The sequence below is a fragment of the Pomacea canaliculata genome, linkage group LG6 (genome assembly GCF_003073045.1).
Source record: "Pomacea canaliculata isolate SZHN2017 linkage group LG6, ASM307304v1, whole genome shotgun sequence".
NCBI lineage: Eukaryota > Metazoa > Mollusca > Gastropoda > Architaenioglossa > Ampullariidae > Pomacea > Pomacea canaliculata.
This window is the reverse complement of record NC_037595.1, coordinates 359,847-372,811: the sequence shown is the minus strand read 5'-3', so window position 1 is coordinate 372,811 and position 12,965 is coordinate 359,847. Positions and strand designations below refer to the sequence as shown.

General features: G+C 43.3%; 1 protein-coding gene across 11 annotated transcripts in view; it reads right to left on the bottom strand.

Annotated features, from left to right (window-relative positions):
• Nucleotides 1–12,965, bottom strand: part of LOC112567042 (androglobin-like) — a 114,788-nt gene that overhangs the window by 82,891 nt on the left and 18,932 nt on the right. For 10 of the 11 annotated variants that reach the window (XM_025243521.1, XM_025243526.1, XM_025243528.1 and 7 more), the window contains 3 exons: nt 12,838–12,936; nt 6,636–6,716; nt 5,285–5,497 (listed from right to left, as the gene is read on the bottom strand). In XM_025243521.1, coding sequence (XP_025099306.1) covers nt 5,285–5,497; nt 6,636–6,716; nt 12,838–12,936 — 393 coding nt within the window. Of the gene's footprint in view, nt 1–5,284; nt 5,498–6,635; nt 6,717–9,203; nt 9,757–12,837; nt 12,937–12,965 lie in introns of those variants that run through there. The other variant, XM_025243531.1, reaches the window with a different exon arrangement.

Here is a 12,965-nt window from a genome sequence, read left to right as displayed (position 1 = left end):
GATAAAGATTAGACGACGCACCCAGGCGCCCAGCTAACGAGAACTAGAATTTTTAGTGGAAAATTCTCCTGGGGAACTTCCGTCCTCTTCCCTGGGACAAGAATGAGGAAGGGACTGATTTGGCGCTAAGGTAAGATATCGGGTGTGGTCCTTCAGTGAGGGTCAGTCAGTCCGGCTACAATAGCAGCTACACAGCAGACATCTACATCAGGGTTGTAACAGTAACAGCAGCAATAATTATCATCAGGTTTGCTATCAAGCATATGTAGTGGGCCGGTAGTCCAGTGTTGTTGTTAGTTTTGGCGGGATCTGCTAGGGCATGGTGAGAGATGGCAAATAGCGGTGATTGGCTATGGGAGATGCCAAATAGCGGTGATTGGCTAGGGTAAAACGGCGTATGGTTCCGACCGTATCAGAGCATCGCGAAAGTTTACCCCTCCCCAGAGGTATATAAGGGCAGAGCTGAGACGAGGAGATCAGATCAGAGTCGGCGGAGACAGCGCGCACAGCTACACGACAAAGAAGAGACAGCTCCGACCTCTAGCGCCTCGGGCGAGCGACGCAGCCGTGACCATTGTACGAGAATAAAGGGTCGCACACCTGCTGACTGTTCCTGCCTTTTCTGGTTCGAGTGTGAACTGTTGTTGTCACCATACAACCCACCTTACCACTCGGTTACATTTGGCGCTGCGAGCAGGATCAGAGTCAGCAGGTGAAATATGGCTGCAGAGGGCGACAGCACGGCAGAGGCTCTACGAACCTGTCATCTATTTCGACTTCAGAAGTTTGCCGGAGGGCCAAGTGTCGACGAGTTTGAAAGAGAGGTGCCCTAAGTCCGATGCCTGAGAGTGCCGCGTGTGTCTATGTTCTCAACGCGCTGGAGGGACCTGCTAGACGGCGAGTGCTGATGTTCCCTCATGACATGATAGACACGCCTGAAAAGATTTTGGATGTTTTGAGAGAGGCATACGGCGAGCGGAGAGATGTTATAGACATTATCGCCAGTTTTTATAACCGCCGACAGCAGAGTGAGGAGTTGGTCATCGAATATGCTGCGACACTGCGAAATTTACAGGCGAAAGCAAATCGCCTGATGAGCGACGCCATATCCAGTACACACCTGGCGACACGCTTTGTGAAAGGACTGAGAAACAGCCAGGTCCGACGTGAAACATCCAGACACCTGGCCGACCATGGGTCTTGTTTTGTCGATCTCCTTAAGACGGCCCGACGGGTAGAGAGAGAGGAGATGTGTAATGACAGGGAGGATGAGATACATCGTCTGACTGCACGAATAACACAGTTGGAGATGGAGGCGGCCACCCGACTTCACACGACACAGCAAAGTGATTTCCCCTCCGAGGCTGATCGTCATCACAAACATAAATATTTGCGACGACAGCAGACAAGACAACGGAGCGGCCAGCGACCAGCACCTCCCCATGACAGCGATGGTGGAGGGGGCAGAAGGCGAGGTTTCTGCAGGTGGTTCAACGTGGCAAAGGGATGGGGGTTCATCACACCTGATAATGGCGATCAAGACGTCTTTGTCCACCATTCAGTTATTCACAAGGCAGGCTTCCGCAGCCTAGGCAAAGGTGAATTGGTGGAATTTGAACCCAGACTGTCATACAAGGGTGTTGAAGCCACGTTCGTCTGTGGTATCGGAGGAGTGAAATGCCGAGGCAGTGATCGCCGGCCGATTTCAAGAGAAAAGTTTCAAAACAAGCCGGTGCAACTACAACAGCGACAACCACAACGACGGCAGAGCCAAGCAGAACTGCAACAGGACAGATTCCATGGGCGGAGCGGCAGGAGTACCTGTAATATCACCAGACGGCCAGTGAATGACAGTGTTGTGTACACAGTCAGGCCCCTTGTTGACGGCCCTGCACGTGCCCGCAGTAACGACATCAAAGCAGCGAAGCCGTCTCCGCAGTTAGAGGACAGTCAACTGCCGGAGACACAAAATTGTCAAGACTACGACAGTGACGAAGAAACTCCGTTTTGGTATACTACTGTCCCACCCCGTCAAGCCAGAACTACAGTGATACCAAAAGTGACAGTACCTGTGGTTCCAGAAGTGACAGTGCCTGTGGTTCCAGTACCTGTGGTTCCAGAAGTGACAGTACCTGTGGTTCCAGAAGTGACAGTACCTGTGGTTCCAGAAGTGACAGTGCCTGTGGTTCCAGAAATGAAAGTGTGTGTGATGCCAGATATGACAGTGCCTGTGGTGCCCGATATGACAGTAACTGTGATTCCAGAAGTGACAGTGCCTGCAGAGCACAGCAAATTGCAGCGGCTTGCTGTGAGACAGGCATAAACTCAGATGCATAGAAAAGTGGTGTGTGACACTATTCCATGACAATATAAATACCATGGACATGTTTTTGTTGTTGCGGTGATCGTTGACACCCTAGATGACACTTTAGTTGTTTATTATGATGACTAGTTGTTTATTTTGCTATTTTTGTTCAATTTGTTTCCACTTTTACACGGCTGCGTCTAAGAAATATCATGACATACGAGACAGATGGACGGAATGCCTGCCCTTATATACACCTCGTGCCCATGCAGCAGTTATTTTGGGAAAAGAATAATCAGTCGGTCAGATTCAGCTGTTAGGCGTAGTACAGATATTTTGTTTACAAGGCAAATCTTTACTAGGTAAATAATACCAGCGGCTGATATGACTAGGTGTTGCTTGCGGCAGCAACAGATCTTCTTTAGAGTTTTAAATATTTGAAGCCCCCCCCCCCCCCGAGGCCAGCATAATTAGGTGAGCTTGAATATCAGCCCTAGTCTTGCTAGCTAAAGCTCATCAGCGAGGACGCTGTTGGAGAAAGAGTCGGCGGGGATGTAGTGGGCCGGTAGTCCAGTGTTGTTGTTAGTTTTGGCGGGATCTGCTAGGGCATGGTGAGAGATGGCAAATAGCGGTGATTGGCTATGGGAGATGCCAAATAGCGGTGATTGGCTAGGGTAAAACGGCGTATGGTTCCGACCGTATCAGAGCATCGCGAAAGTTTACCCCTCCCCAGAGGTATATAAGGGCAGAGCTGAGACGAGGAGATCAGAGTCGGCGGAGACAGCGCGCACAGCTACACGACAAAGAAGAGACAGCTCCGACCTCTAGCGCCTCGGGCGAGCGACGCAGCCGTGACCATTGTACGAGAATAAAGGGTCGCACACCTGCTGACTGTTCCTGCCTTTTCTGGTTCGAGTGTGAACTGTTGTTGTCACCATACAACCCACCTTACCACTCGGTTACACATAGATTGCACAGTTTGCTAGAAATTACAATCCTGTTTCATGGATGTAAAACATGAGTTCTGTTCACTCCGCTCCCTCTGTTATGTGGAGTTTTCCTGCACTGCATATCGAAATTACGCAGCTCTCTCCATATCACAGTTGCAGATCTAAGAAGATGGGACGCAGAGGCAGCACGAAGCAAGACAAGAAGTTTTGTCTGGACAATCAATGCAAGAATCCACCTCTTCCTTCTGTCCTCCTATCCAATGTCCAGTCGATCTGTGGCAAGACTGATGAGCTTGAGGCACAACTTTTGACTTTACAGGGATACTTGTTTGATGACATTTACCAAAACACGACTCAGAATTTCAAGAATTTCAGGAATCAGTTGGGGGCACAAAGACGGAAGCAAAGAGGATCATATATAAGAGTCAGGATCATCAGTCCACTATGTCTGCCCAGCCAGCACCAGCTGTACCGGATTATAGAAGTTGTACTGTCGTCAGTCTGCCGTATTTACCCAGCCAACACCAGCTGTACCGGATTATAGAAGTTGTAGTCGTCAGTCTGCCGTATTTACCCAGCCAACACCAGCTGTACCACATATTATTCAAGGAAGTGCATGTGTGTTTGAGGAGTGACCAGACATGGACTTCGCTTGTACATAAGTGGGATCTTTTATTATTCAAGAAACTGTAGACTTTGGAGGTTTGAACTTGTATGAAAATGGGGAATGAACTTTTGTTTGTAGAAGTTCCATGACTGGAAGGTGGAGAGTAGCTTATGTGACTGATGTGTTATACATGATTGGTTGTTATTAGAGTAACTTTAGTAATTGATGTGTTTATGTGATCTGTTGTTATTAGAGAGGTATTGATTTGAGTTTCTTGTCTGTTCTAGAATAGTTTGCAGTACAGGTCTTGGTGATTTGCTGTAAGAAAGAACACATGTGGGATACAATGTTTGCTTGTATGCTTCATCTGTGGAGTGTGTGTCCTCGACAATGCTAAGATGAACACAGGAAAAATTGAAAAAAATAAGAAAGTGGATTAGTCATTTCATTCATGCAGGACCTGCTCACCACCAACCAGAACAGGTCTAATTGGCAAGACTAGTCAACTACTGCATCTATCCAGTTGTTCTTCCTCACTACTGGTACTAGTAGACAAGCATAACTGTTCAACTGCTACCAGTTATAGGATGAATGAATGAAGCTTATACACCATGGGATCCATTATGTCTGCCATGCAGACAAAGACAGGAGTTCCTGGATTGCCTGAACCAGTCCTTTAGTGAAGGGGCTGATGGTTATAAATGTTGAATCTGTTGCCAGGAGCAGGTCAAACATAAAAAGGAAGAAGCTGGTGACATTGAAAGAATAATGGCAACTGGTTGTTCCTTATCTGTACAATGGCTGGGGCTTTTACCTTATGAGAAAGCGCTGCAACTGGTTCAGACTGAGAGAGCAATGATCTCTTACCAGGGGACAAAATTTGTATGATTGAGAAGCAGTTAGGTGTGGTAAATGCCATCATGTCATGTCATCTGGTAAGGTCTGTGAAGAAAGTTTTACAACAAATATCACAAACTGTTGATAAGGATTCACTTGATCTACACATCTTCCTGCCCAAATAAAGATGTAATAGTCCACAGTTTTAAATATTTCTGATGGCTGATCTCATAACTATGCACTACTAATCCTCCTATCTCATGTATTAATATGATAGACATTTCCTGTACACATAGCTCTATGTATCAAGGTGATAAGCACATTTCATAAGTCTGCAAATCTCTGGGAACCTGTAACACAAAGCCTGGATCTTTCATACAGAAAATCATACAAAGAGCTATAAAAGCCAATTTGTAAAGAATAAGCAAATATGCATGTCCTTTACATCATAAGTTGAAGATCTCACGTAAGCAATTATGCAGATCCCCTTGGTCAAAACTTCCAAGTGTTAACATGTTTTATAAATATAAGGAAAAACTTCTTCATCAGATGATGACATGTACCAATAAATATGAATTCACTCACCATCCAGTAAAGTTTGACAATGTACTTTCCCAGGGGGTTGAAGAGAGGAATATGATGTTTGGCTACCTTGCAAAGAGAATAAATGTGCTCCCACGGGCGCCAGGTGTGGAAGGGGTCATCACCAGGTATTGCAGGGTCAGGGACTTCTGTAGTATTTTTGTTAGTACACAATTTCCATAAGATTGTCACCTGACTGATGATGTAGCGCATCAACTGCACAAAAAAATGTCCATACCTCTTATGCATTAATGCTCCACCAACTGTAGCTCAAGTATTATGCGCTAGAAAATCAACTGCAAAGTGAAAATTGTTGGCCAATGTTCACTAATGACATCAGCTACAAAGTGTACCTTGCAGATCAAATCTTATTCACTGTGTTTGTTTGTGTGCATATGTGTATATGCATGCCTGTGTATGTATATTTGTGTGTACATATGTCTATTTGTCCATGTGTACATGTGTGTATTAGTCCATATGTACATATGTTTGTGTCTGTATGTGTGTATATGTATACAGATTGTGTTGATGTTAACAGATCAGCTAGTTTTCCTATCATTACTGCCACTCTTCGTCCTTCCTGCACTGATCAAACATGATAAATGTGTATGTGTGTCATCCCTGCACTGATTGAGCATCATGAGTGGTGGTGTTGCACACCTACCCTTTATTCCCTTTGTCTTAATAAGCTTATAAGTTGTTCACCTTGTTGATAAACCAGTTGGTCTTAGTGAGATCAGGACAAAGTTGTTCCACTCATTAATAAGCCACTTTGACTAAAGCTATCTATCAGCTGACCAATCCTTCCTGGTGTGAACCTGGTCTAGAGTGAGAAGCAATGATCATTGCCCCAAGTTTTGTTTTGAACCATTAATAAACAACATGACATATATAGCAAGAACGATCATGTACTCATCCCATTTGCAGTGAGTACACAGCACTTCACATAAAGCCATTGTCAGTCTAATAGCATACCGATCCTGAGCAATGGCACCACACAACAAACCTTCAGCAATCTACCTTGTGGGAATGGGTATTGAGCTCCACAGAAGGTTCAGGAAAACAAAAAGACCTGTGAGATGGGCAATGCCAGCACACAACAGCGGGCTTCTAGAAAAGTCTGGTCTGCATAGTGTCACGTGATCTGTTCTGCACAGTGCCATGTGATCTCTGTTCTACATAGTGCTATGTTCTTTATTGCCTTCGCCTTCATTCAACCCCCCCCCCCCGATCTGTATACTTAGCTTCAGCCTGACCAACTCTCTGCCTGGGATTATTGCCTTGTGCTAGGTAAATAACTTTACCTTGATATACCTAAGCAATTAAACTAACTGTACCTCAAGTTAAGTTTTACCTCGCTTTCATGCAAGTGCTCATTGTTGGAGACAAGGTCAAAGTCGTTGCACATACTGTCAACATCAACAACTACTGGCATCTGCAAATACAAAATAATTTTGTAAGATTAATATATGATTAAAGCATAGAACATGTACAAATTTGTATTTGCTTTGTATCATTAATTTAGTAATGTTTTATACAATAAGATTTGCAGCAAATTCTTCCATTTGTTTTTCAAAAGAAAGCACATGGCGGACAGGAAGGAATTAAGTACCCTTTAAATCTCTAGACACACGAGACTAATCAAAATAAAATTGTGTTAATACACATGACACTAAATCTAACAAAATATAAAATTACTTAGTATTCTTGCCCTGGGTATTACAAGACATTTGTTCATCCTTTGACTAGAACTGGTCATTAGGGGCATGCACGTTCAGAGAAGCCTCAGCAGAAAAGACCCCACTGAGGCCTGTCTGAAGCAATGGTAAGCAGGTCCTGCAAAGGGTTGACCTGCTTCACATTTATAAGTCATTTCTTCCTCTGGCCAACACAGCTTTCATCTCTTTCTGAGGTCCCTTCAAAGACAGTCTTTGACAAAGTTTCATGCCATCCATAAAGCAGGATCATTACTACAAGGGTCTTGTATAGATTGTACCTGGTAGTAGACCTGGTGCTACAATATGAGACTTGTGCAGATTGGACTAAGTAGTAACATGAAGGTATGGCTGTGCCATACTCCATCCAGCTTAGCCATCACCACTGTTTCTGTTGCAATCCTGATAAGGATATCTGTTGGGAATCAGCTATTTTTAAAAAGGGTACTTTTTGAGTACTTATAATTGTTTATCTCTTTAAGCCATACTCTGATCATGTAGAAATCTGCTGTAAGTGTTAACAATGACCATGACTTTGCTCTTGTCAATGCTGATCTCCATTCCATGAGTATTCAAACTGTTTTTCAGTATTTTGGTAGGATTTTGCAGTTTTCTGGTGGTGCCTGTTATGAGATTAATGTCATTTACAAAGCACAGATTGCAAATCGGCCTTCCACTGAATGAAATGGAAGTGTGATGGTCGCAGAGGGTTTCTTGCATAGTGTCCCCCAAATAGATGTTTAACAATACAGGTAATAGGAGGCTACCTTGATAAACACCTACTGTAGTGTAAAAGACTCATCAATACAAGGTCATGGTTGCCTGTACATGATGCTTGATTTTAATCACTTCCACAGCAAGAGGAAGTTGATTTAGTTGAATTTGTGGGTGTCAAGTTGCCATTCTCAATTTCTTCTGAGGATGTAAGGTATTGGCTAAGGCGAATTGATGCTCTGCTCAAACTCTAAGATCATGAGAACATGATAGGGCAGATCTAACGGTGAAAAACAATGAGCCAGCTGTAAAAAAAGTTCATGGCAGGCGCTTTGGAGGCCAGGACATGTAATTAAAATAAGTACAATTACAAAAGGTCCTTGGCACCAGGTGCAAACTTAGGTGCGTCCCATTCTAGGTCTACTGTTTGCCTAGTAAAAGGTGGGACTGCATGGAATTCTAAGTGTACTAAGTGCTACTTCTTCTTGCTGCACACAAAGGCTTGGAGGTGGGCGGTCACAAAGTCAGGGAAGGATGGTATGTACCTTGTTCTGGCTCAGACACAGGGACTGAACATAGGCTGTGAAGATAGATGCTGTCAGACAGCACCAGTGACTGCAAATAGACCAGGAGACTGGCAAGCAACCTTAGAAGTCTGGTCCACTCAAACATTGCCTGGGATTCCAGCATGGTCACAGCCCAAATGATGACCATGTCCTTGTTGCGATGTAGAAAAGCCACATGAATGATATTGAGTTGAACCATGAGAGGGTGGTCAAAACGGCAGGTCCATTTTTCCAAGAAACATGACACAAATGGTGGCATTGCTATTGGACAGTGCACATCACCTTCACATCCATGCTTTATACCAAGTTCATTGGCACTATCACATACAATCTATTTTAGTTTTTCTTTATCTTAAAAAGCCACCATTTAAATTTTGTACCATTTGATCAAATAGGATTAACAAGAGTTAACACTGTTATATGAGAGCTTGAAGTCAGACCATACCCCCTACAGGACAGTAAACACCAGATTGCAAGTACACATCCTTTCACAAAGAATTACTGTATTACAGTACTTGCTGTTGACATAGAAATACAGTGTTCCCTCGCTACTTCGCGGTTCATCTATCGCGGATTCACTACTTCGCGGTTTTTTTTGAGTGAAGTATCGATCGATATTTTCGTGCTGGGAATTATCGTTCTACAAAATACCATAGATACTTCAACAGGAAAAAGACGAAAAATGTAGCTATATTTGTATTTCTATTAAAATACTATGTTTATTTTGTAGACAGAAAGAAAGAAATAATTGTGAACGAGAAATCCATTGCTCTGCGTAAGCGACGAGCCATGATTGTTATCTCCCATCTCGCAGCCAGTTCGCATCAGTTTTCTGGGTTTCTTTGAGTACAGTTATAATTTTTTTTTTACACTAATTTGTTATTGTACTGTATTAATACCATGATTACTATATTACTTTACACTCACATGATATTGTTTTACATGTATATTGTAGCGGGAGCGCTAGTTTCGGTCAGCGGTACTGCTGACAGCGCCTAGTCCCTCCACCCCACACCCCTTCCACCCCACGCGTGGCCGCGCGAGCGGCGCGCAGCGCGGGACAGGGCAGCAACTGCGGGTGACGTAGTACCCAAGCTGCCCTGTACAAAATGCGGGCGTACAGCAGCGTCCGCGCCTTTTCTCTTAGAACGAGAACTGGTCCTGTTGGGTCTGGTAGCTAGAGCCCTTTGAGTCTGAGTTAGCGAGAAGTACCAAGGCGCTGAAATGCATCTGGTCCGCTGGTAAAAGCGGCTCGTGTCACTCAGTCTCTTTCCCCCCTTTTTTCCCTCCTGCGAGCTGAGCAAGCGAGAAGTACCAAGGCGCTGAAACGCATCTGGTCCGCTGGTAAAAGCGGCTCGTGGCACTCAGTCTCTTTCCCCACCCCTCGGAGTTAGGTGTTAGGTTTCGGCTAGGTGAATAGGTAGGTAGGCTAGTTTAAGTTTGGGTAGTTGGTTAGTTTGGTAGGTGTGTTGTTGGCAGATATATATATTTTGTAAATAAATTTATGTCTTAAACTTTAGTACAGTGGAACCTCGGTTAACGAACGCCTCGGATAGCGAATATTTCGGTTAACGAACAAAAATTTCGTTAAAAGTTTGTCTCGGATAGCGAACAAAATTTCGGATAACGAACAGCCACGTGAACCACACGTGACCGACCAGCATGTCATCATTCGATCTCGAGACACAGTTACGATAGGTCGTTCCTTACCTGTGCGCATCCTTAATTTCTTATTTAGTGATTGTTGTGCTTCATTTTAATAGGTTAGTCCTCGATCATGGCTCCAAAGAAGATTAAGAGCAATTAATAGCAGTGAGGTAATCACAAGGAAGCGGCCAACAAATGAATTGAAAAAGGAAATGATTTCAAAGTATGAAGGTGGCATGCGTCTGTCGGATATGTGATGTCGTATTACCGAAGAGTTTTACCAAAAAAGGCAGAAGGAACAGACACTGGACAAGTTTTTTCCTTTAACCTCAAAGCTACAGAAATGGGAAGTAACCCCCGATGTTACAGTGTCACGTGTTCTCATGGAGGGGGAATCCAAGCAGTAATTACACCCTTTCTTCCCCACATCTGCTTCCCACCAAGCCGTCAAAACGGCAAGTTTTCTGATGTTGAAATGCTTTCGTTAATGTTTTTATGTTTATTTAACTCCATTTATATTGCATTATAACTGTTCTCATTAAAACAACTACCTATACATGTATAGCCTGTAACTTTCAAATATTAGCGAGTCAACAGGGGCTGGGAACCAATTAAATCTATTTCCTTGATTTCTTATGGAAAAAATTGTTTCGGATAACGAACATTTCGGATAACGAACAGCTTTCCAGAACGGATTAAGTTCGTTAACCGAGGTTCCACTGTACTTGTGTGAGTGATAGTGTCAGCGAGTGCTAGTGTGTGTACTGTCCCTGTGTATGTAGTCGTGACACAGCAGCAGAAGAGAACACACGAGAAGGTCCGGCGAAACTGACACACCAACCGAAAGGACACTTTACGTGCAGTTAGTAAAGCAGGGTCTTTTGTGGGCTCCTAGGTCGGCTGTAGCTCGGGTGCGTGCAGAAATAGGTTTAGAAGGAAAAGAAAAAGAACACAACGCGAGGCAGGTTAGAACTAGGCGACGCACCCGACTAACGAGAGCCAGAATTTTGAGAGAGAAAAAATTCTCCTAGGGAACTCCCGTCCTCTTCCCTGTACCGACAAAAGAGGAACGGACTGATTTGGCGCTAGGGTGTTAGTTAGAGACAGGGTGCCGGTCAGTCCGGTTACAATATATTATTATTGCATGTAAGTCCCTATTTCGCGGAAATTCGTTTATCGCGGCTGATCATAGCACCTATCCCCCGCGATAAACGAGGGAACACTGTAGACTCCATAGCCACACCCCTTACAGGTGATTGTGGCAGATCTATTGGATCTAAATGGGCCACAGAAGACTGTGATGTCCAGATGAGACCAAAAATCCTTTGATCAGACTCACAGTCATGGAGCTATGTTTCAGTAAATGTCAAGAAACGAGTATCCCTATGTAGCTGAAAGTTGTGTACCCACACCTCAAGCTCATCAATTTTGCTACAAATCGACTGGATGTTAGATAACAGGACAGATGAAGGTTGAGGAAAAGAATCGACAGCAGCTGCAGACTTCATACAGAGAGGAGTGGCCATCATTTTAGTGTCAAAACCAAAGATAAATGCAACTTGTTAAATCTACTAAAGAAAGGAAATGCTGTTAACTCACTTCTCTTCATCTTTTGGAAAAGAGAATAATCGCAAACCTTTAGTTCAAGAGTTGTGACAACTCGGCACAACGCACAATGTATCACTAGGTATCCTAATGCAAAACACTAATACCAAAGAGGTTTAACTTTGCCAATACTCATCACAGGAGGGCGTGGCCACAGATACATCTGGTCAGCACGGCTTCACTTTTGCTCTTTTTTTCTTTGATTATTTTCTTTGGCACATAGTCTTAACTGTAAGACAAGCTGACCATCTGGAGTAACACTCTTATCACAGGCCATAATTGAGTTCATGAGCTAGGTAATACTCGGTGTAATATACCATTATTTAGTTTATGATCTCAGAAAGATTTTTTATCGTGCACCATTACTAAATTTGTGATCAAGCTGTGTGTTGACAGCAGTAGTAATGTTTCTCAGTAGTTTTTTACTGATAGGCAATATGCTTTACCATATTCTGTACATGTATGTTTTCAGTATGGGTAAATCATTGCTTTTTTGTGGATTTGTTACAAAAAGTAAGATTATTTTTCACAAATCTGTCACTTAAAGGGCGTGTGCTGACATCTTCAGAATAATGTGCAACATTTAAAATACAGTACACATTCAGTTCATGGTTGGTCTCCATCCATTTGTATGGTTGTGAATCATAGACAATGATCACAGACAGGGAGTGATGCATTCAAGAATTCCGAACTAAATAATGAAAGAAACTGCTCTGTATTTTGTATCAGGAACACAAAACAAAGGGTTTTATACACAGAACAGTCAGAAACAGGGCTTGCCACCATCAAGCAGCAAAAACTAGCATGGTATGGCCAAGTTTTGAGACATGAAGCCCTAACAAAGACAAGTCTTCCAGGGATGCATGGAGGGAAGGCGCCATTAGGGTAAAGAGAGAAAAATAACTGGCTGGTGAATGTGAAAAAATAGACAGACTACCCAATGAAAGAACTGTTCTTTCATTTCACTGTTCGCATAGGACTGGCCTCAGTAGCAAGCCATCGTAACTGCTCTCTGCATGTGCAGCTGGTGGAAGTTAAGGGACAGATGATGATAATGATGATGATGATGATGATGATGATGACGATGACATGCTCCATGTGCAGACGGTGCCAGTCTAGGAAGTAATGATGATGTTGACAGGAATGATAGATTAAATGACATTATTGTAAAAACCCCTTAAAGATATTTTCCACAAAGTAAAAATTAATGATCACCAACAGTATCCTCTATTTGTTATTAATTTTTATGAAATCAACACCATACATCAACAAATGATGTTTCGTGGCCAAAAGAAAAGTGTCCCTTGACCTTGTCAATTAAAAAATCTTGTGGACGTTTCCAGTGATCCACTCGTAGTGATGATGGTACTTCCAGTCTTCCATCAGGATCTTCAAAGAAATGTTGTTGCTAAGGACAACAAACAAATTTTTGGTAAG